Source organism: Alosa alosa, chromosome 9 (genome assembly GCF_017589495.1).
Source record: "Alosa alosa isolate M-15738 ecotype Scorff River chromosome 9, AALO_Geno_1.1, whole genome shotgun sequence".
Taxonomy (NCBI): domain Eukaryota; kingdom Metazoa; phylum Chordata; class Actinopteri; order Clupeiformes; family Clupeidae; genus Alosa; species Alosa alosa.
Genome location: NC_063197.1, coordinates 25,813,291 through 25,838,545, shown reverse-complemented (window position 1 = coordinate 25,838,545; position 25,255 = coordinate 25,813,291). Strand labels below are relative to the sequence as shown.

Here is a 25,255-nt window from a genome sequence, read left to right as displayed (position 1 = left end):
CCTCTACTTCTCTCTGTCTGCCCTCTCTTTCTCTCTCTCTCTTTCTCTGTCTGTCTTTCTATCTCTCTCTGTCTGTCTGTCTGCCTCTCTCTCTCTGTCTGTATGTCTATCTGTCTGCCTCCCTCCCTCTCTCTTTCTGTCTGTCTGTCTGTCTGTCTCTCTCTGTCTGTCTGTCTATCTGTCTTGTCTGTCTCTCTCTCTCTCTCTCTCTCTCTCTCTCTCTCTGTGTGTCTGTATGTCTATCTGTCTGCCTCCCTCCCTCTCTCTGTCTATCTCTCCCTCTCTCTCTCTCTCTCTCTCTCTCTTTCTCATGACTCCTCTCCAGACTCCACACAAGTGGTGCGAAGGCAGAGGGAGGATAAGCATATAAGCACAGAGGAAGTCTCTGGCAGCTGGGGGAGAGAGAGCTCACTTAGGCTCCGTTTTCTTGAAATCGGTGAGCTTAGAAGTGTCACATCGAGCATCTCCCAAACTCTCGAGCAAACAAAAGAGTTGGTAAACTACCACATAGATATCAGCACACACAAACACATGCATCTGGGGACAGCAATGTAATGTACACTGCACTAAATTATTCTCCAAAGTTACTTTTCTAAATCCACAGGAGAACATAAAACTTTCCTCTTTCTACTCTGTTTAGAGGGAGAGTGAAGAGACTTGGAAACAAAACAAAAATTCACTGCGTCAGTGAATATGTTGTAGCTTCATATACCCACTGTCTTGATCACTGTGTATTGTGAGTCATAAGTTACCTGTGTCAGTCTTCACAAAATGGCAACATTTATCAAGGTAAGTTACAGTGAAACATGACCAGTGTAGTACCCATTGATTGTTTTTTTTTGTTGTTGTTCCTGATTTAGACTGCATATGAGAGGAGTCTGGATTTTTGCCTGAGGCTCTTGTGTCGAGCCCCATTGAGTTTTTCTTTGGGCACTTCCAGGCAGTTTGGAGTCAGTGCTTGGATCTTAGATGGTGAGGTGACCTGCACAGCCTGACACACAGTCTAACCATCTGGCCACGGAACTGCCCTGAATCATTCCCACCGAGACTTCACCGAGAGTGGGTGGGGTGTGTGTACGTAGGCATGACAGTATGTGTGTGTGTGTGTGGGTGTGTGTGTGTGTGTGTGTGTGTGTGTGTCTGAGGGGGTGTACTGATCAGACCTGTGTCATGGCAGTTGGTGCTTTATCTGTTTGCTGCTCATAGGATTGGCAATCAAACTGAGACAGGGTGTAATCGCGGACCCAAAAAAAGCAGCACAGAACTCAAGGCTACACCAGGCACGTAACTGAAGCGTTCCGTTCGCGTAGCGTCTGCCGCAATAATCCACTGGAACTGGCTGCACTAGACGTGATGGCAGCGCTTACTTTCCGAAAATTCAAAACACGTCTTCTAAAACTATATTTTTACGCTACACGGACAGAGCGCTCCAGTTGACCCGGACCCGGTGCAGCATGGGCCTGAGACCCACACGTGTCCACACCCACATCCAATCCAACCCCACCGGTAGCTAAATTAATTACAACTCACACACAACTCACAGACAAACACAATGCAAGCCCTGTGTAGCGTGCATCGGAGTCATTATTGTATATGCTATTGCTCAGTGTGATAAATACAAGAGAAAGGCATATAAACCACACTGGGGAGCATTAACATTAATGTGTTTTCCATTTAGCTCTGTGCTTCATCAGGCCGAATAAATTGAAGGGGCCAAGTGACCTAAAATAATTCACTTTTATTCAAGCAGTCTTATTAACAGGGCTGATAGATAATCGATATTTCAATTGCTGGTGGACAGCAGCTATTAGGTGTGTATGAGTATTGAGCTTTAGTGTGTATCTCTCTGAGTGTGTTTCTGTGTGTGTGTGTGTTTCTGTGTATGTGTGTTTCTGTGTGTGTGTGTGTGTGTGTGTGTGTGTGTGTATGTTGCTGTGTGTGTGTGCTGTGTAGGGGTTGTATTAGATGCAAATAGGTTGAGCAAACATATAGACATTCAGCCCGAGGGCAAAGCAGGAAAATCTCAAGCTGGAGGATTTCATATTTTTGCAAACCTCATCCCTGGAGGAGGCACTATTTTGGGTCTGGGCTGACAGTCACAGCGACTGTACAAGATAAAGCAAATAGGAGATGGTGGGAGAGATATATAGAAAAAGTGAGAGTTAGAGAGAAATAAGTGTTGGGTTGTGGTTTGTTGTTGTTTTTTCGCTGTGTGTGTGTGTGTGCGTGTGTGCGTGTGTGTGTCTGTGTGTCTGTGTGTGTGTGTGTGTGTGTGTGTGTGTCGGGGGAGGGAGGGAGGTTGCATGAATTAATGTGTTTCAGTGAAAGTCACCATATTGGTTTCTGCCTCTCTGCATTTTTGCACGGCTTATCTCCATTCTATTCAAACCTTGTGCACAAGGCAGAGAAAACTGCACTGCATGGTCCTCACCAGCATCACTTGGATGATACTTTAATACTGCAGGACAACTGGTGACAGAGGGTCCAGCCCTCGCCCTGTACCACCAGGCCTCCCTCACAAATTTACGAGGGCATCTGTAAGCGCCGCCCGAATCCCCGCAGCACGCCGGAGCAATAGCCGCGCCGCCGCACTGACCTGGACCTCCACGATCAATAACGCGCTCTGCCGCTGCTGCCTTAGTCAGCACGCTAGGTTGGCGAAAGGTCAAACCATTACCACATTACAGCGGTCAAACCAAAACATTATTGCAGCGTGAGGGTTTTGTGCAAAGAGATTCACATCAGATTCCCTTCACTCCTGCATTCAGTCAAATTTGAGCAGGAAAAGCTAACAGCAAATCCATAGCTTTGTGTGCTACAGTGTCCAATTTGTTAAGATTGAATTAATCAAAAGAAAGATGGATTTATTATTGGATCAATACACTGCCATGAGTCCAGATCCCTTAACAAAACCCTCACACGTTAAGACCACAAACATTATCACCTTGACACAAAACAACTTTTACACATTTCCTAGGTGTATGTATGTGGCAGCGTATATACAAACATCCAGACTTGCTGTTCATTTTCCCAGGTCCCTATCTTCTAGACCTCCCCCAGCTACACACACACACACACACACACACACACACACACACACACACACACACACACACACACACACACACACACACAAACACACACACACACACCCAACCCAACCAGACACTGTCCCAGCAGACCCAGGGCAAGCCTCGATTTTTCTTGACAGCTTCACCCCTTGTCCTCCCTCCCTTTCCCTGCCCTCACAGACTGGCGGGAAAGCTCATCAAGTTCAACTATAAATAATCCTGGCAATCATAAATTCACTGCTGCTTGCGACGGAAGCAGCCAGCAGTACTGTAAAATATGCATTAGTTTTGTCATTTTGGTCCGGCCCCGCCATCGGACGAGCCAAGAAAAAACCTGGAGGCTGAATCAGGAGAGCCATGGCAACCCTTTCAAGGTCAAATTAAGGAGACGCTAATAAACTGTGGGCATGTAAACAGCATTTTGCACACTGAAATTTAAATAGCCGAGCGGGTGGCAGAGGAGTCCTGAAGAACACGGTGTACAGAGAAGAGGAGGAAGAGGAGGAAAAGGAGGAGGAGGAGGAGGAGGGAAAGGACTAGACGTCTGAGAGGACGATAAACCAAAATACTGCAAGAAGCTCTGACTTTCTCTTCCTGATTTATTTCAGGGTGAGATGAAAGTCGTTGGAAATCTTGCAATAACCATTTCCATAACAAATGTGTGTTTGTTATCTACAGTACGCTGATGGGCTTGGTTGCACTGACAAATTCCTGCCAAAACATCAAAACACAAAAATAATCAGAAAGTGTCAACGTCTAAAATATGCAACCTTCCGAGCATGTCACAGGATGCAGCTTCAAAAACAACAACAAATAAAAGCTCCATACCACATTGTGCACATACATAATCAATCATACACAATAATAATAATAATAATAATAAGCTTTATTTGTATAGCACCTTTTATACACAGAATGCAGCTTAAAGTGCTTTACATTTGAAGCATGTAACACAATAATAGTCAGTCAGTCATTATCAATCACTTTTCTTCATTGCTGGGGCCGTTTATGATCCACTCAGCAACATATAAAAAATATAGAGAATAACATGTCATAAGACTGGCAGCCTTAACCCTTTACCCCCCACAAGCACGCCATATGGCAACTGTGGCAAGGAAAAACTCCCATATTCCAGGAAGAAACCTTGAGCAGAACCTGACTTAATAGGGAGCTCCATCTGCTTCTGGCTGGCTAAGCCCTCAATAGCAGCAGATGTAGAATAATCTGAAAAAGTAGTCTACAGGATAAGATGAGTTAACTAAAAGCTTTCCTGTACAGGTATGTTTTCAGATCTTTTTAAAAAATATTTACTGAACTTGCCTGCTTGATGTACAGAGGCAGGGTGTTCTATAGTTTGGGGGCATAATGGATAAAAGCAGCTTCTCCACTTTGTTTGTGGAGCACTTTGGGTACGATTAAAAGATTAGAATTGGATGATCTAAGTTTCCTTTGTGGTTGATAAGATATTAAAAGCTCAGAGATATATGAAGGTGCTATGCCATTCAGAGCTTTGTAAGTAATTAACATTACCTTAAAATCAATTCTATAGGAAATAGGGAGCCAGTGCAGTTCAGCCAACACAGGGGTGATGTGTTCTCTCTTCTTGGTCTTAGTTAAAAGTCTAGCCACAGAGTTCTGTATGAGTGCCAATTTCTTTAGATGTTTTTTGGGAAGACCAGTGAAAAGTGCATTGCAGTAGTCTAACCTGCTAGTGATAAAGGCGTGAATTAGTTTTTCTGCATCTTGTTGAGTTAAAAAGGGCCGCACTTTGGCAATGTTTCTCAAGTGGAAATAGGCTGTCTGAGTGACTTTATTGATATGGGGCTTAAAACTTAACTCTGCATTTAAGATGACACCGAGGCTTGTTACTTTTGGTTTGACCTGGTGCGCCAAGTTCCCCAGATTACTAAGAACAATATCTCGCTTTAGTTTTGGTCCAACCAAAAGTACCTCTGTTTTGTCATCATTTAGTTTCAAATTTTTTTTGCTCATCCACTGATTAATGGAGGTTAGGCATGCAGTGAGGGAGCAAAGGCCATCTGGGTTAGTTGGCTCCACAGAAATATACAATTGGGTATCATCTGCGTAGCTGTGGAAGTTTACATTATGCTGACTTACGACGTTTCCCAACGGAAGCATATATAGGGAAAATAGCAGGAGACCAAGGCAGCTGCCCCTGGCCACACCAAAAAGGCAAGTCATGTTTTTTTCAGACACATGATCTCCTAGACTGATATAAAAATCTCTGCCAGTAATGTAGGTTTGAAACCAGTTTAGAACATTATCAGAGAGACCCACCCACTTCGCAAGGCGGTGAATTAGGATGGTATGATCAATGGTGTCAAATGCCGCACTCAAATCTAGAAGAATAAGGATTGAGACTTTGTTTGAGTCAGTAGCCAGTCTGAGATCATTGACTATTTTTACTAGAGCCGTTTCTGTGCTGTGATTTGATCTAAAACCTGATTGGAATTTTTCAAGGATACTGTTTTCGTTGAGGAAGGTATTTAACTGATTACAAACGACTTTTTCAAGTACTTTGCTCAGGAACGGTAGATTTGATATAGGCCTGTAGTTGCTCAGATTGGTATGGTCAAGATTTGACTTTTTAAATAAAGGTTTCACAACAGCGGTTTTAAAAGCTGTTGGAAATATACCTGTTTCTAATGAGGTATTTATTACCTTGAGAATAAAGGGAGCTAAGCTATCATATACTTTTTTGAGGAATCTAGTAGGGATTGGATCCAAAACACATGTTGAGGAGCCGGTTTGAGTTATAATTTTACCAAGCTCAGATTGAGTAATAGTGCTAAAGAACCTTAATTTTGGGGGGCTGTTTTTGGGTGTACTATCAAACATATTACTTGTGTTACCAATAGCCTCCCTTATAGAAATGACTTTGTTTTTTTGAGAAGTCTGCAAAATTCTTAGTATCTTAGAGAGGATGCCTGACTGAGTGTATCAAAAGGTGTTTGATGCAATAGCCTATCAATGGTAGAAAAACAACACCCTAGAGTTTCCACTGTTTTCAGCAATTACCTTAGAGAAGTGGTTCCTTCTCTCATTCCGAATAGCTCACATGACGTGCATTTATACATCAACAGGTATACACTATAAAGACATATAACATGCCCATCAACTGTCAGCCAAGCTTAGTTAGACAAGCTGCTAGAAGTTTGTAATATTGGTCAATTTCATGACGGTTCCATATGAAGACGCCTCACGCGGCGTGCTCCAGACACAATTTTAGGGCTGATTAGGCTTGCTTTGGTGGTGCAATGAGTCGTCGGTATATTCTTAAATGAACAGAGGCGTGCTGCTATACTGGGTTTTAATATCACACTGCTGGCAAAGATCTGAATAGACAAGTGGCGTGTGAGCTTCCTAATGAAAGCAATATTGATTTCGGTGCTGGTGGAAAGAAACTGAAAAAGCAATAAGAGAGAGAAGAGGTAGAGTGAGGGAAAGAGAGAGAGAGAGAGAGAGAGAGAGAAAGAGAGAAAGAAGTATGTCCCTCATACTTTGTATGACTATGACTATGTTTTATTTGTCATGCCAATACAGCATTTTTTATTTCAATTTGTGAGAGAGAAAGAGAGAGCATTATGAGGCCATTTTATTCAGAGGTGCACAGAGCCAAGCAGATAAGACAAAAGCAAAGTTGCTTGTGAAACTCATTAAAATGCAAGAGGGAGGCAGAGAGAGCACTAAAAGAAAAGCAGACAGCAAGTGTGTGTGTGTGTGTGTGTCTGAAAAAGAGACACACTGAGAAAGTAGTAACAGAGAAGGAGGGAGAGAGAATACACACACATGCACACAAATGAATAGAGAAACAGCAAAAGGGTAACCACTGACAGACAATCGAACACACACACACACACACACACACACACACCAAGACATAAACATGAACACACTTGCAGAGAAAGAGAGAGAGATACAGAGAAAGATGGGCGGATGAGAAGGTGCGAGGAGTGAACGAGAGAGAGAGAGAGAGGAGGCAGCAGCAGAGGGAGCATTAGTGAGGCTAACCCATCAGTAAGGGCTGATCCATAATTAAACACTGCTCTCCAGCCTCAACAGCAGGGGAGAGAGGTGAACGACTGAGGAAGAGAAAGAGAAAGAAAGGAAGAGAGAGAGAGAGAAAGGAGAGGAAAGGGGTCTGGGGCAACACAATATGGCAAGAGATTATTCTTCCGAATGGGGTGACATCACACTTGGGAGAGGGTGACTAGAGAGGGAGGTTGGAGTGTGTGTGTGTGTGTGTGTGTGTGTGTGTGTGTGTGTGTGTGTGTGTGTGTGTGTGTGTGTGTGTGTGAGTGTATGTGTGTGCGTGCGTGCGTGCATGTGCGCATGTGTGTGTGTGTGTGTGTGTTTGTGTGTGTGTGTGTGTGAGCAGGGAACAGGCAGGCCAGCGATTCTCAAAGAGCTGCCCACAAAGCCAGCCACAGGCCTGAGAGAGCAGACCTGTCTAGTCCTGACTGGAATTTCAAATGGAGCACTGACAGACCCGCGTCTGGGTTTATAATACATTCAAAACACATATGAAATATCGGAATAGGCTTTAATACCAATGAACCAGTGACTGTAGAAATGACAGGAACAGAGCTGAGAGCAGAGCCCGTATCCTTCGTATCAGAGAGAAACGTTGCCTTCTGGCAGTGCAAATCTGCAATACCGAACCAGCATGGATCCCCTAAATTAACCAAAGCCACAGTCAACCCGTCATGCTTCAGTGTTAATGACTGAAAGCTAAAACCAGCTACTGCCTGGCACTCCAGCACTAGCAGTGTTTCCCATACATTGACTTATTTGTGGCGGCCCACCACAATATCAACATTGACCACCACACAATGATTTTCCAGGTTGTACTAAAATGTGCTTAAATCTGGTTAGCATCATAACCACGCTGTGCTAATTTGTTAAAAACTGTTGTATTCAAGTTAATTCTGCTAATCAACCACCACAATTGAAATTCAATTCTGTGGGAAACACTTACTAGTTTATAGATTAACATCTATTGGCCACATACTGTGTCTATTACTAGACCCCCTCCCCCCTTTCTCTCTCTCTTTCACTCTCTCTTCCTCTCTTCTATTATTTGAAAAACGTAATGGTAAATCAAACAGGGATAACAGTTCAAGTACAGTGGCAGATTAAACGACCCCACAGAGAAAGCCTTCGGGGCCCTCGATGATTAACATACAGGGTATATTTCCGTGAGAGCCAGCATGCAAAAGCACATAGAAACACACACACACACACACACACACACACACACACACAGAATATATACCAGCTCCTCAGCTCACTGTGAGCTGGCAGCCTTCAGCAAGAGCTTCCAGAGGCCACGTTTGATTTGCCAAAAACACTTCTGTTGCCAGGAGACACATATTGATTGACGCATTAGACTGCTTTCCTGTGATGCCTAGAGCTAGACGTCACCGATGGAGTGAATCAGCAATAATAATAACGTGCCATACCAACGCCAAGCATGGTCTATATATATATTCATAGACATGGTCTTTATTTGTACTTCCTAAATAAGCACAGTAGAAAAAACACCATGCTAATTGAGCCCCATCTGTTAGTGGGAGAAAAATTAAAGTGAGATACTGTAGATGTCTGCAGAACCATCACGAATGAGTTTAAAATGGCTGGCATCTTGGACAACTTGGCACTAATAATGCATTACTCACTCTCAAAGCTGCCTCTTCTATTTTTTTCTTAAGTTTTGGCTCTATCCGGTTCGGCAAAGACCAAATCTCCACAGTCCTCCCTGCTATCCACTCCTAAGCACTATCCACAATGGCTCTCTTCTCTGGTCAGCGAGCGCACCTCCCGAACTTGCCAAGCGGCCACTTCCTTAATACGCGTGGGCCTCACAGACACAGACTGGCCAGCTTAAAAACTGTGGCAGCTTTGGCAGGCGGGGGAGAGAGAGAGAGAGAGAGAGAGAGAGAGAGGCAGACTGTCCCTGCTTGCCACACAAGTCGGAGAGAGGTAAAGGACAGCCAAAGATGCAGTCATGGGTATCGTGGTTGGGTGGTGGGGGGAGGCTGACGACTCACTTAACATTCTCCCCAAGCAGTGGGATTTTTTCTCTTTAGTACTTGCTCTCTCTGTCTCTCTCTCTCCCTCTCTCTAGCTCTCCCTCTCCCTTTCTGTGTCTCTCTATCTCTTTATGACCCTCACGAGAAGCGTTCTTTCCTTTATATGCAAGGTTACAGAGGTCTTCAGAGGGACCATAAGGATGCATAGGATGGTGTAGGCCGATAGCAAAAATACCCACACCCAACAAACAACATCATCAGATTCCCAGAAGTCACATATATTCTAAAGCATCCAGTTAGAAATGGGATGCAAATGCAGTTCCTCTGGACAACCCCGCCTGTCTGAGTGATAAGGGAAAGGGTGAGATAATATTCAAACCTATAGAAATGGAACAGCTTTTTCCTGAGGAATCCTAGCGACAACGCCACAGCCTCCCAGACAGGCGGGGCCACCACTGCTGGTCTGACCGGAACACATTGTCCTGTTTGTTTTTCTCATTTGTTTTGTTCCTTTCTTTCTTTCCCTCCTGATGTTTCTCCTCCTCTCTTCCCTCTCCCTCGCTCCCTCCCTCCTCCCAGGGCGAGCTGCTTCTGACAGACTTGAAGCCAGCCGTCTGCATTAATAAATGATGCTGGCCTCACACCAGCCAGGAGTCATGGCTGCCAGGGGTCCTGCAGCCGCCACCGCCCACCCCACTCCCGACTCCACCACTCCCCACCCCAGCTTCACCTACCCTGGATGAGCCACAGATGCCGTTGCCATGTCCCTTCCCCAAAACCGTCCAATCAAACTCCATCTTAACGAACATCCAGCCAATCCCAGACAACAACATGCCATGTTTCTGTCCTAGGGAGTAGTCAATGCCAAAGCTGGAGTATGAAATGAAATAAATATGTAAGTGGAAATCATTTTCCTAGTGGCGAGGGGTGTGTGGAGAGTGATAACAGTATTATCTCCCCCAGACTGGCTGGACCGAAGCCCAGGACCCTCTCTCTGCAGTGGACCTTACTTCAGCTGGGAGTCTCTAGAGTAGTACGGAGGTTCAGCACCCTGGACAGCTGCTCTTCAGCTGAAAGCCCATCACACGTCCAAAAGCACTTTGGGTGAACAGGGATGAGTAGCTATCTAGTAGTGTATCCACCCAATGAAAACATACACACACACACACACACACACACACACACACACACACACACACACACACACACACACACAGACAGAGAGAGAAACACACACACACACACACACACACACACATATCAGTGTGTTGCCTTTTAAGGTCTCTGTTGTGTAGCATGACGGGTTTTTCCACAGTGCGGTCAAAGAGTCCCTGCTACACATGTTTCTTCAGCATCTTCAGGTAATTATCATGCATTGGTAAAGTGAGGGGCAATTACACAAAGTGCTGACAAGGCTGCAATATCAAAAGCGGCACGTCTGGGAGAAACTATATAATTACCCATGCATGGCAGGCGCCTGATGGATGCATATTAGAGATATAGGGCGGGAGACGGAGCTCAAGGCATCACTTCTCTCAGTCTGGCATGACAGTTTGCAGAGAGACAGAGAGAGAGGGAAAGAGAAAGAAAGCGCTAGAGAGACCACTAGAGATAGAGTGATGGAGAGAAATCAGGTACTCCAGGTATTCATGCAGGTATTCATGCCAGTATTTGTCCAATGATGTCCAAGGAGCCAATTGCAGGTGACCCATGCAGTAGTTCTAAAGAGAGGCCACTTCAAACCACTCACCCATAGTTGCACCTAAGACTACAGGAGGAGGATTAATTGAATCAGGAAATCAATCTGTTTTACGGCTCCTCTGCTAGGCCACTCTAATACGTTCCCTATCAAAAAAATGCACCATGGTGAAAAGATAGGCAAAGAAAGATTCTGAGGCAAAAACAAGGCCTCTTGAAGATTTATCTGATGCAGCATCAGCAGTACTGTGGAGACTGTTTCAAGTCTATACCCATTTTAAGGCTTTTTTTTTTTAACTCGCGTGAAACTACATGGAGTTCAGCGTGGTTAAAGCGACCCACTAAAGTCCTGATGATGCATTAGTGATGAGGTTACAGCTGATAAACTGTGCTCTCACTGCTGGAAGCAGATAGTTTGGCTCCATCAGCTTTTTAACCCAATTTTATCTCTTCCTTGCAACAGACACGTTTAGTAGAAATATCCAATTACGTGGCCCCTTACTACCTGTTAGGAGGAAATGACACTGTTTTGTTTTCTTAACAGCAGAAAACAAAAACAAAGAGGGGATAAACAAATAAACAAGATGGAGGGAGGACTGCATATTATTTGACTGGAGCCCAAAAAATCAATACTCTTCCTCAAATGGAGCTTCCCTAATGGCTGCAATAAGCAGCAACAAAAATGCACTTAGAGGAAGACTGAGCATCATGGGAAATATTTGAAAGGTGTGGGCTGCCCAGTAGGTGGAGAGCCCCTCATGAAACTCCCAAACACCAGGGAACCAAAAACAGCAAATCCCATGAGAAAAATAGCAACCAATCAACATGTTGCAAGAAGGCACCAGCCAAAAAGGGCCGAGAAAACATGGCACAGCAGAGTGGCTCACTGCGCCAGTCGAACACTTCTTGGCCTCTCAATCAGCACACAGCCTAACTGGTCTTTTAGGAGAGATAAGCTCAGTGTTTGCTAGATGCGTGGCACTGACACGACATGGCATTGGGAGCCATTCACAACACTGGCCTTTGTATGTGAATGAGATTCTTTGCCTGCCAGCCAACCGAGAGCCCTGAGCCTCAGCCTTGAGAGGCGGGGCGATAATGCACTCCGTGAAGATAGCGTCAGGGCCTTGAGATTCTACAGCTTGACCTGACAGTCCTCGGAATGACTCTCATTCACTTCATTAGCTAGACTCAGAGAGAGGATCTTCTGTCGTTCCACTCACATCTAACCTTTCCTCTCTCTTGCTCTCTTTCTTAATACATGTTCGCTCTCTTTCTCAATCCAGTTCTCTTTCCATGTGAGGTAGTTAACAGGGTTTATAGGTATGTTTTGTGTTGTATGTGTGTTGTTTACAAAGCCTCAATCCCAGAGCTGTAGTACGGTTAGTATCACAGTATGCATTTCATACCCAAAACATTAAAATGCATGAAGACAATAATGATAAAAAAAACAATGCCATCCCTGACATCAGACACACAGACAGTTAAATAACCACATCTGTAAGTATTACAGCCTTCATCTAAATCAGAGACACCAACAAATTGCTGATGAGGAATTTGCGTCCACAAAGATAACATGGAGACAGTTGATTTAAAGGTATCTGACTAATACAGAAGATTATCCACTGTGGTATGGCATATCACTGACTTACACTGTATCTCTCTCTCTTTATTTTTTGTGGAAAAAAACACACATAAACACAAACACAGAGAGAGAGAGAGACAGACACACACATTCTCTCACTCCCTCCCTCCCTCCTTCTCTCTCACACTCACACACTCACACTCTCTCTCTCTCTCTCTCTCTCTCTCTCACTCTCTCACACACACACACACACACACACACACACACACACACAACCATAACAACACAAACTCTCATGTGGACATGCTTGGATTAATAGCGAGAGTCAGCAGTGTATTAATTTCTGACAGGACATTTCTGATGAAAGGAAAGCATATGAACCACCCCCAGGGTGTATGACAGCCAAATTCATGACATCTCCATCACCAATTAATTTGGGCTGTTGGAGTTGATTCTTATAAGGCTGTAGGATGTTCAATGCCAAGACATATCAGCTCTGAGTTATCTCTATAAATTACTGTAATAACCTCCATACCACACGTCACCCTGCAGTGCTTCGTTTTTCATTCATTTCTGTTTGCTGTGATGTTTCGAACTGCTTCCCATCGCCCTTATTGCGAAATTAGGCCTACACTTTTTTTCCGATCAGCTATCGATACACACACATAATATCGTATTTATGCCGGTCATTATGCCAATATTCAGAAAATACACAATCGACTCAATATCGTGTCCCTAACATCTTAACAACTGGGCTGCAGCTACACAAGTTCTCACCGCTCCGACACTGACACACTGGCAACCTGGGTGTGTCTCGGCGCACTAGAACATATTTATTTATTTATTCTCCCCGTCTTCCAAGGCCAACTAAAACACCCTCGGTGGACAACAGATGAACACAATCTTATCAAACAATTTGATCACTGTACAAATTCACTGGTCTAATTACAACACTCAGCCAGCCTACACGGACACTCTAGCATTTTGTCATTATAAGATATTTCAGTAGGCTGGTCTGCTGCAAAATCGGATTAAAGGAAATCAATATCTTTATGCATATTCAGTAAATAAACTGAAGGACATTTAGTCAAAAGACGAGTATAAAAGAGAAATTAACGATTAAGACAATCTGGCAGCCTTTTCACTAAACGGATCATTCCCTCGATAACTTAGGCTACATAACTTATTTCTCTTACCTAATTGTTTGACTCAAAATCTTATCTTGCTTGGCAATATCTGTAGGCTATGGTGATAGGCTATACCAACAAACTACCCTACCCACGCTCTTTGAACGCCCTGAGGTACAGTATATGTTATTGCAAAATAGCCTAACCCCCCAAAAACAACCAGGAATGTGCAATTCGCTAGAATACAACGTTACTTTACGCTGGTCAAAAAGATAGCTTTGGCAGGTCGCCTTCATGGGTCAGTGAAACTTCATTAGAACGTCTGCATCTCCCATCTCGGCAGGTGTATGCGGACCCATAATGGTAGCTAAGTGATGAAGAACTTACCGACAACATTACAAACGGGGGATGAAAGAAATATTAACCAAACTCACCGCTTTGCTCTCCAAGAAAGACGAGTTTGAATTTTCGTAAAGGGTTCCCAAAGTCATTCCCCACGGTGATATGTTTTGTGTTCATGATTTCAACAGTGTCGGGGTGTGAACGTGTGCTCCCACCGGTTCTGGTTGTCTTTCGTCGGGATGCGCGAGGGAGAGAGCGATGTTTGAGTCCGCTGAACTGTCGGAGGGAATACTGCACTATGTTGCCTGTCAGTTTCAATTGTCGCTGCGCCTGCGCGTCTCTCTCTCTCTCTCCTCTCTCCTCTCTCTCCCACACACAGTACACTCTCTACGTTTGTCTGGCTTGGCTGTCGCCCTCTCCTAGTCCCACGCATGACGTCATGCAGAAACGAAAGAAAGGAAAGAAGCCCATCCCTAGGAGTTATCAAGAGTCATATCGCAGAAACATCAAGGGAAATGGACGGTGGGCTGATAGTGAATATGAATCAAATGAAGTTAGAACTCCCACTTAGCCTACTAAGCAACTGATGAAGACTGGCTGCAGCAGAGGCATAATAGGGTCCGAATACGCAGGTGATGCAAACCATCTGAAATGGCATAAATGCCGGATGAAAAGAAATCACCTACCAACTCAGAAGATGAACAGGGCATCATCATAATATGATTATGCGGATAACAAATTGAACATCAGAAGCCAGGTGATGTGATGTTATCACTCAATCTTCACCTCCAGGGCATGAAAATTAGTTAAAATCTGATGGTGTGTACTACCTCAAGTCTTTTAAGCAGATATGGTGTTTTTTCTCAATCACTGGTAACACTGCTTCCACTGAAGCTGCTAGAGTCCAGGCAGATGCTAGGCCTACATCTCACTTGCCATCAAACATGTCAATGCAGAAGCATCTTATTCTGGGAGTAGCCTATCACATGATCCTAGACTCACATATAGACAGAGATAGTGTGCATGTGTAATAAATGTGGAGATGAAAACATATTTATCAACTCACCAGGATTTCATTCTCAATCCACTTTCAAATAACACTGTCTAACATTTATAGAACAAAAATCACCAAATGTTCATGTTCAATCAAATGAACATAATCAACTAATCTATAAACCGAATCTGACTTTCAATTACATTTTGATGGTACATAACTAGCACACAGGAAAGTTACCATCAGGATAACAATAAAATAATTTATTTAATGAGTTGTACATTGTTTCATTTCAATACAAAAGTTACCATGAACAGACTTTATTGAAGGTATTGTGAGTGAATTTGAATATTACGATTATAAAAGGTTTTGTGCTTATAAAAATATATTTTTACAAATATTCAGTCACATCTGCTTACCTGACATACAGGTAACATCACACACACTAAAAAAAAAAACATCTTAAATATCAGGTTTGCAGCAAGTTCCAGCGTAGTGGCTACTGGAAAACTGACCTGGCCAGAGAAACAAACAAAAAAAACAGCTGTCCTAATTCCTCTTGTGTTCACTCCAAAGGAAAACTGCTCTTCCTTCAAATGACCTGCCTGCACATGCACAGTATCCAAACACTACCAAAGATTCTAGAACAGAGCTCTGTTCTAGAATCTTTGAACACTATTAGCATGCAGTCCAATACATCCAATCAAAGCTGAACTGAGGTACAGTACACGACCCCTCTATTGTCTATTGACAGTTTTCCATTAGTTTAAATAGCTGGAGCGTGAAGATGTCAGTCATTTTTCTGAACTTGTCGACATAAAAAAAAAAGCTGGAATCAGATTGGTCAACCAAAGAGATATCAGGAGACTAGAGTCCCTAGCCTGGTATTACAACTGAAACAGCTGCACAAGTGTAGTGTACTCAAATGACATCATACTGTATCTTTTCAATAGGGGTTAGGTGCTATTTGGTTCAACATCAACAACACAAAATACAGATCAAAGGAGAAGAGATTAAATAATAATATCTAAAAACACACATACACACATCTGCTGAACATCAGAGCTCCGCTATGAATAAGATACATGAAAACTACAAATCCACACAGTGAGACACACCAATGTACTGAAACCACGTTTCCTTGGAGCAGAACTCGAGAGGGGTCACATAGGAGTCTGTGCTGTGCTGTTCTGTTGGAAGGGCCTCGGAGTCTCTCCCTTTTAGCATCCGTTGTTCACCAAGGGGACCAACTGGGAGACCGTGCCCCAAAATGATGAGAGGGTTGGGGAGTCTACAGCTTCACAGGGGTCCCTCTGGACACTTCTCCAGGGTGTACTCTCTGGTGCGCTGTACCTTCCAGCCGACGATTGCCAGCAAGGCAATGCCCATAATTTTGAAGCCGACTTGAAGTCCCAAATATCTGAAAATTAATTAGAAAAGCCCTTAATCGTTTGTGAGGGAGTTCATCTAAGGCCTACATACAATGTTATTAAATGTCATTACTTACTTTGATTCATGGATGCATACGATTAAGAGCTACAAATTGCTTTAAACTAAAAACATGAAAACTGGCTTGGCAGTGTAATTAGTGAACTACCATTAAATACCAATTTACTTAAAGGGATAGTTAAATGAAAAATGAAAATCGTCCCACTTTTTAATCATGTAATTGTCACCATATAAGGTTTGCCTTTTCATGGTGCTCTCCAGCAAAATTTGTTACAGAAACTGTTAGTCAGCAACTGTGAAGAGCTGGTTAGGGGGAAAGATACAGCTGGCTAACTCCCTTGCCTAATTGCCTAATGTACACCTCCTGTGGAATGAAGACACATCTAGAATGAACTCTCCTTTTAGTTGGGTTATCATTGGTTCTAATCTAGAAATGCATCACTAAGTCAAACTGCTCTGCAGAGTTATTGGTCATTAAAGTTACTATATCTATGCTGCATACCAGTGGTGCAGGTCAAGTGAAGCCACACTGTGTAGGCCTACCTGTTCCTAAGGAAGTTGTTGTCATAGTAACCACAGGCCAGCTTCTTCCCACAGATCTTCCTAGACCAGATGCAGGTAGAGTCAATGGTCATCCCAAACAGGGCAGGGGCTGGCAACCAGGCTGAAAACACAGGGAAAAGAACCAGAGTGAGAGTTAGTAGTGAGACATTTTTCTAATTCAACTATGAATCTATACATAATGTTAAAGAGTGTTTAGCATCAAGTAATGTTTTTTAACTTTTCAACTCTCACCGCAGGTTATTCATGCATGCCATTGCTCAATTCTGAGAGTATATTGTACATGAGCTAGTTGCCCATATGCAGTAAGCTGTGATGAAAATATTATATATATATATATATATATATATATATATATATATATATATATATATAAAGTTGTATAATTTAATACACTAGCATTGAGGCTGGGACAGTAGTGGGACAGTAAAGATTGTGCAGTTCAAGTAGTGAACTGTGGCGTCACTGCAGGTATACCCATCACCACTAGGGGTCACTAGAGTACTGCTGTATACAACTACTGGTGGGTATACCATTCAATGACTACAGCATTCCAAATGGCCTTGAGTGATAAATGGCCTTTTCCGAAAGACATTGTACTCCTAAAATTAATCTTTCATTTCCACAGGTATCATAAGAAATAAATATATTTTTGTAAAAGTGACACACATCCATGACTTGTGTGCATGTTCTTCATCTCGGCTGTGCCAAAGACTCTAACATAAACCACTTTTGAGTAACAGAATAACAGTGAGTCTCCTGAAGCCCTGGAGAAATGTCCATATCAACTGCAACTTCACTGACCCACAGTTCTGTGCATGCAACACTTACCCAAAACCCGCATGAGAAGGAACTGCACACCAATGGCAAAGGACTTTTCCCCCTGAGGTACTGTCCTGCACACAGAGAAAGAGGTCAGTTCATATCACAGCTGCACCTGGCTCTATTCAGCTCTACTATTCAACAGCCATACTTTTACAATCCACATTTCATTATCATAATTGTACAATACAGCGTTCTAGTGGAGACCCGCCTTATTTTGTAGTATTTTGCACTAAAACTTTATTTTGTAATATTATTTTATAGTTTAGTTAGCTTAGTACATTTATCTTATAACATACTTATAGTTATTGGCAGATTCACATGTAGTGTAATTACCAAGTCATAGAGTGTATTTAATTGAGTGCAACACTAAACTATTCTGGAGATGTTGGTGATGGTAATGTTACTTAATTCTTTCTTCTGCTTCCTTGTCTGGTCACCTGACGTTCAGAGGTTTCACAGGTCACTGATATTTCATGAAGCTACAATATGCACTGCACTTATTTACTAGTGCTAGTGTTTCCCTGTCTGTTCCTAAGAGACCACTGGCAAAACATGCTTCTGTTTCTGTCTCTGGTCTAGCTAGCGATCAAACAGTGGAATAGCTTCAGTGTGACCTACATCTGAGAGCTAGGCTATTGTGCATAACTGGATGTGCCACACGTACAAGTAAAAGCTTTTCTGATTCCACAGCAGCCAACCTGTGTTACAGTCCCTTCTATAGACTATGCCGATAATAGAGAGCGCAATGTTGAGCCCTACCAAACTCAAACAATAATTTGAAGAGTTACTAACAAACTGCAGATGAAAAAAAGGCATGCTTTGCTATGTATCATGCTGTCCACTCTGGTTCTGCAGGACTAAGGTGCGAGCCAGGTGAGACGGACCACAGCAATGACGGCCTCTCATTTACCTGAGCACCATCATGTAGATGGGGTTGTGAGTGAGGCTGGCGATCAGGGCTGCCAGTGAGATGAGGAACATGACCGGGAGCAGGAAATGGCGACAGCTGTTGCCACAGGAACCAGGGCGAGCAGAAGCCCCAACGCCACCAATGCAGCTGCAGTTGGTGTACGCCTGGATGAACAGAGAGAGGTAGAGAAAGACAGCCAACACTGTTACAATGTGCTTCAGAGCTCTGACACAGTGCACTCACACATTTATTTGATGGAGGTGTATTCAGAATGATGAAAAGCCAAAGAAAAAAAAGCCAAGTGTGATTTCACTTATTCTGCCACACACTGAATAAATATGCACAATAATGAGGACAACAGTAGATTAGATATGTACATTACACAATTCATAAATGCATTGAAAACAAATATAATGGATTGGTGTGAAACCGTTACTGTGAAATTAACTGTTCAGTATATCAACACAACTGTGCAAAGGTTTACAAAGCAGAATCGCCTCCAACACAAATATGAATGAGCAGATGACTGCACAGTCAGTAGAATGGAAAATACAAATGTAGCTCCCCAAGCACATAAATAAACCTGCATGTCAACACATTCTCCTAACTACTTCAGCAAATTACCGATAAATATCTGCCCGAGAGTGGACAGCAAACGCTTGCCCATTTCAATAGCGGCTCACGACCATCCCCGTGGCATCTGGTGTCAGCGGTAGGTCTACTCCTTGTCCGAGCTCCCGCGTAGCCTTGTCAGCCAAGCCAATTTCTCATTACAACGGCCTCACTGTATTACACGTCCCGTCAATACATGTAATACACTATTAGCCCGGCGGGCGCTTCTGATGGCATGAGGGGATTACTCTCGGGGCTGGAACACCTTTAAGGGCCTTAGTGCCACTTAAGCCAGTTTCCTCCAGCTCGCGGAGGCTAATTACCGATCGATCGGGCCCGCCATTGATTGCCAACCAAGCGTGTTCTGTGACCTACAGCTGCACTCTATCTGTGTCGCTCCATCTCGGCTTCCGTCTTTTTAACCGCTCTCTCTTCATCTTATTCTTTGTTTTTCTTTCTTTTTAGTTTAATTATCTTTCTCTCTCCCTCCCTCCCTCCCTCCCTCTCTCTCTCTCTCTCTCTCTCTCTCTCTCTCTCTCTCTCTCTCTCTCTCTCTCTGTTGATTCTTTGTTTGGCTGGCTGGACAGATGAGCTAAGTGAGAGCTCAGCTGCTTGCAGTAAGATGTGTCCAGGCTGCTGCCAGCCACTTGATTTCTGAGCTGCGCTTTTCCCGGGCTCCACGCCCCCCTGCCACAAGTGGCAGCGGCCGGCAGAGCTTACAGGCACCTCACCCAACGCCTGGGAGGGCATCATGGTTTACATTGTTCATTGTTTGGGTTCTTTGGGAGGAGTACCAAACCACATTTCGGATGCTTGTCCTGAGTCACATCATTCTTTTGTTGCTAAATGTCTTCCTATTTCCTTGGTTTTAATCACAACAATGGAACCCACAAATATCAGTCTACTAAATGGTATTTTAAACACTCACTGAAATAGCCCATTAGGTGCCTGTGGTTCAGTTGTTGACATACAGCACTTAAATAAGGATGTGTCATGGATTGAACTTTGGTGTGTGGTGTGTGTGAGAGCATGCGCGCGAACCTGGACTCTGTAGGAGTTTGTGGGGTCTTTGGTGTAGTTGCTGCAGCCAGCATGGCAGGGGGAGATGTACTCCACGTTGTTGGATCCGCACACTGGGTTAAAGGCACTGGTGGCACAGGAGCAGTCGGAGTAGCATGCGGGCACTGGCCTGGAGAGGAAAACAGTTCAATATCAAAAAGATAAGAACAGAAAACATATGGATCGAAGTGAACTGCATGGGATATAATGTAATGGACTTGGATGGAAGGGTATTTACTGATGAAAGGTCAAAGCAAATAGTACAAAATGAGGGAAGTGAGGGAGGACGGCAATGACCTTAACAGGATTTCACAAGAGTGGCAATCAGAACGGCAGAGCTGTCCTCAGAACAGTATTTGATCCTCTGAGAAAAACAAACTGATTTAGAGTGTGAGTGACTTTAAAGGTTTGATCTGGCCAGATCTATCTGGAGCACCGTGTTCTGGAATGGTGGTCGGAGGCCAAAGTCCAACGCGCAGCTTCATCTCTTGCCATGAACTCCAACACGCCTCAACTCACTGGCCCCCCCATGGCCATTCTTCTCCCTCCTCTGGGCATGGTTACAGACAGAGCTGAACTCATGCGCGGCGGTCACCCATGCTGACCAACCTACGTGTTTACAACCCGCCGCCCGGCAGCTGTTGTGAGATTTCTTTTACTCGAACAATCGAAACGTCTCAGGGGTAGTTTTCCCCCCAATCGGCGTTGTCTCTCTCTCTCTCCCCTGCTCTGCGCTAACACCCAACTGCCTGTCAGTACGGCTCAGTTCTCACGGCGCCCCGGCCCAGATAGCTCCATCATTAGGGGGCCAGCGCTGGGCTTGGTGACCCCGGGGCTGTCAGGCCCAAGCCTGTGATGTCTCAGAGGGGCGCCCTGTCCTGCCTTCTTAGCTGACAGCTGGCTGACACCACAAGGCCCTTTTCACAGTAACTACCAGCTCCGCTCATTCTTTCTCTCTCCCTCTTCTCTCTCTCTCTCTTTCTCTCTCTCTCTCTCTCTCTCTCTCTCTTTGTCTCTCTCTCACTGATATAAATAACTGCAGCACACAAAGTAGGGAGACATGGCCTAGGAAAACCGGACAACACAGAAACTGTGATCCTAAAATGAAAATCAGTGTAGCATCTCCAAGGTTTCATACACCTTATAAGCTGAATGTGCTGGTGGTTTTCGGCTGCTTAAACCCAACAAGCAGTAAAAAAAGGCTATAAACAATTTCCAGCTGAATGTGGCTTTCAGTTTGTTTTGCATGCTAACAACTCTGCCAATTAATGGCCTGTTTAAACCACCACTGAAGGAGCATATCACAGAGGGTGAATCACTGAGATGTCCCCTTAGCTGGAAGTCTGAGGTGAGCACAGAGGGTTATGTTTCACTCAGTTATGTAAACTCTAGCATGGTGGTGAAGACCAACCTTCCTGGTACACAACGTCACCCAGGAAGACTGACGGTCTGTCCATTTCTAAACAGCTGGGCCAGCCATTAGGGGTAGGCTTTTATGGATGTCAGGATCGCTGTGCTGGACATGCTGGGAAATGATCTCCCTGTGTTGGGTCACAGCGCACCACATGGGCTCGACATGACGGGAAGAGCTGGTTGGGTACGTGCTCAGTAAATTACCCTCCGAGGACCAGGAGAGCCCCCGATGACACACCGTGAGGGAGAAGTGAACCCCAAGGCCGTCTGGTTACCCACCAAAGCAAAGTGTTCAACCATATCTGATTTTTATCTGATCCATCAAGGTCAATTAGTCTAGAAATAAACTGCTCTACTGCCAAATTATCAGATGAGAGTAAATAAGGTCTTTTTGAAAAGAATTCAATTCCAAACTGAAATCATCCCATTTTAAGACATTTATTTTCATGTTATTTATCTTTTATAAATTATATTATAGTATTGTTTTGCATCAAATCAAACTATTTTATATTATCTAGTGCAAAACAAATACTCACTTGTGGATATGTCAGACCTTGTTAATTCTCAGTGGATGATGTTCTGTTTCCTGTGAGTGTGTGTGTGCTGGGTAGTGTCGTTGTGTGGGCAGTGCCAGTGTGTGCCTTACTCGTTGAGCCGGGGCCTGGGGTAGACCCCTGAGATGGTCTGCGTGGGGCAGCCCATGAAGAAGAGCGGCACGCAAAGCAGGACAGATATGACGAGCATGGCCACAGAGAAGCGGGGGATGACCCGCAGCGACAGACCCGTGCGCTTCATGATCACGCCGCCCAGCAGCATCCCCACGGCCATCGACGGCAGGTTCACCGCACCTGGGGACCGCGTCAACAAATAAACCAAAGGTAGACACGTAAACACACACATGCGTTGAAGACCAGAGCAAAAGACAAACATGACTGCATGGAGAGTACTGAACTGTGCAGAGTCAAGACAGTCTTTTACAAACAACCAGAAGCTAACAATCTAAATAAGCTGTAAATTAATTGACATAGTCTGAAAGACAACTAAGCTAAGTCAGTCACGTCTTGCACAAACAACATAGCACAAATTTTGGAGCTGTTGAAAGATAACTCAAACACGCTCAAAAGCATGCCAAACAGGGTAGCACAGTTGATGGGCAAGGTGCGCTGGTAAGATTCCACACCCTCTTTTGACAGGATTTTCTACAAAAATATTTTCTTTCGTAGCGGGAGAAGTGGACTAGAAAAACATGACATGGAATTCATTTCTCTCCCTGTCTCATGATGTATGTGACACAAGTTCTGTCGGCCTCTCCTGACGCATGGCTGCTCCTTGTCCAAGCACCCTCCATGCACGGGCCTTCATTAAATCAGGTCAGCTCACTAAGTCAGCAGAATACAGGGAGTGCTCCAGATCTGTCTAAATCTGGAGAACCCAGGGTGGAGGCTGGAAACCACTTCAGAGTGGGTCATAACTCTTCAAAAAAAAAAAACTTGCTACCTTAATGGCAGATTCATTTTTGTGGTTTTATGTATAAATCACCAATAGGATGCTGTCTAGAGCTGGCCGTATACACTCTCTCTCACACACACACACACACACACACACACACACACACACACATACTCTCACACACACACATACTCACACACACACACACACACACACACACACACACACACACACACACACACACACACACACACACACACACACACACACACACACACACACACACACACACACACACACATAATAGAATGATGGTAGTAAATCTCCCTGGTTGTGATGACTGCCAGCAATCTGCTTCTTCTGATATATTAAACATGATTTCAAACGGCTACACACGCATGGTCTCACGGCCACAAAGGAAACCAGTTCACTCATGTCATTTTCTGCTCTGATTTCAAATCCTTTAAACCAGGCATAGTACATGCAGTTCTTCTCTACACAATCACAACTGATAAACACTTCCTTAGTGTGTTTCCACACCACTATGTAAGGGATAATGTATAGAAAGCCAGTCATTACTGGGAAAATAAGTCCCGACAAGGCGAACCGGACCCCGACACGCTGCGGAGGGGTCTTGTTCCGCCCTGAAGGGACTTATTTTCCCAGTAATGACCGGCGTTCTACTTGTCTTGTGAAGAGCCGTGTAATAAGTACCTAATACCTCATGCTAAGTTCTGCTTTCTTTTTATATTAACTTAGGGTTATTGGGGTTAGGGATTGCTATTAATATGGGGAATAATATATGCTTACATTAGATTGTAAGGGCACCATACACCTAGTGTACATAATTCACCACTAGCCTTCACCTGAGCAGTTGTCGTGCTGTTGACAACGATGCATATTTAATTGATGGCATGTTTTTGTTTGGGTTGTTGTCCTGCAAGGCTTAAAGCAAGGGAAAATTGTGTGCCAGAAGTTATTAGAAATTCTTGAAGTTGTTACATTTCTGTTGTTACATGATCTGTTTTCAAACAGCCTGGCCCGCACCTAAAATCAGCCTGTGAACTTTAAGCCCGGGTTCTGTGCACTTTAATTGATACATTTAGCTTGATAACGATATAGATAGACAATTTCCTTGTTTGGTTAATTATAAACCTGGCACTCTTTAAGTGAAACCTGTAAACCTGTAAACCTGTTCTTTCTCTGTGCAAACACTCTAAAAAGTGATGTGATAAAATGACACATTGCGTGTGAGCTCAGAGACAACACAATTTGTTCTGTCAATTACAACACTGCACCTTGCTGGGTGAAAGGTGAAAGACAGATTTCAGCAAACTGCTGTGTTGAAACTGACACAAAATGTTTTGTCCCTAAGCACACTCTGCATCGATTTTTAACACATTACTTTTTAAGGTGAAGGCCCGTGAGCCACACTGACCTATGAGGAGATTGCCGTAGGAGGGGGAGGTGCTGTACTGGCGCTCCAGGAACTTGTTGAGGAAGGTGGCGAGGCCGGCCACCACCGCCGAGAAGCAACACTGGGTCAGTACCAGCAGCAGGAAGAGAGGGCTCAGCAGCAGACGCACAAACAACCGCGGGAACACTGGAGGGCGAAAACACACACACACACACACACACACACACACACACACGCACGCACACATAGCACAGAAGAAAAAGATACGTGTCGGAATGAAGATACAGAGCATAGAAACACACGAGTGCGCAGAAAAAGGAGCCAAATCGGATGTCTGTGAGTTGTTATAATAATATAACACACACACACACACACAACAAACCAAATACACACATCATCATAGACAAATCACCACGCGCACACACACATCTGTTTTGGCTTGCCTGTGTGTGTGTGTGTGTGTGTGTGTGTGCACTGTCAGATTTTACACAGAGAAGAGTACAAGAAACAGACATACGAGTGATCAAAACAAGTACACAAATTTGCTGTCAGCATAATTATACAAACTCCCATAACACTATATTATGCACTGAGACGCAGAACTTCACAATACACAGAGCACTGCAGGTGCGTAGAAACAGCAGTAAAGCACGCGCACACACACACACACACACACACACACACACACAC

General features: G+C 44.0%; 2 protein-coding genes across 3 annotated transcripts in view; both read right to left on the bottom strand.

Moving 5' to 3' along the window:
- rab6ba (RAB6B, member RAS oncogene family a) overlaps positions 1 to 14,272 on the bottom strand; it is an 85,694-nt gene extending 71,422 nt beyond the window's left edge. The window contains exon 1 of one of the 2 annotated variants that reach the window (XM_048253343.1): positions 13,969 to 14,272. In XM_048253343.1, coding sequence (XP_048109300.1) covers positions 13,969 to 14,053 — 85 coding nt within the window. In that variant the 5' untranslated portion in view covers positions 14,054 to 14,272. The remainder of the gene's footprint in view (positions 1 to 13,968) is intronic. The other variant, XM_048253345.1, reaches the window with a different exon arrangement.
- Positions 14,273 to 16,153: 1,881 nt separating this feature from the next.
- The window catches only part of slco2a1 (solute carrier organic anion transporter family, member 2A1), a 28,068-nt gene continuing 18,966 nt past the window's right edge, over positions 16,154 to 25,255 (bottom strand). Inside the window, exons 8-14 of the mRNA XM_048253168.1 lie at positions 24,587 to 24,751; positions 22,346 to 22,547; positions 20,269 to 20,416; positions 18,616 to 18,779; positions 17,712 to 17,776; positions 16,863 to 16,983; positions 16,154 to 16,290 (exon numbers count right to left, since the gene is read on the bottom strand). Of these exons, the coding sequence (XP_048109125.1) occupies positions 16,170 to 16,290; positions 16,863 to 16,983; positions 17,712 to 17,776; positions 18,616 to 18,779; positions 20,269 to 20,416; positions 22,346 to 22,547; positions 24,587 to 24,751 (986 nt within the window). The 3' untranslated portion in view covers positions 16,154 to 16,169. The remainder of the gene's footprint in view (positions 16,291 to 16,862; positions 16,984 to 17,711; positions 17,777 to 18,615; positions 18,780 to 20,268; positions 20,417 to 22,345; positions 22,548 to 24,586; positions 24,752 to 25,255) is intronic.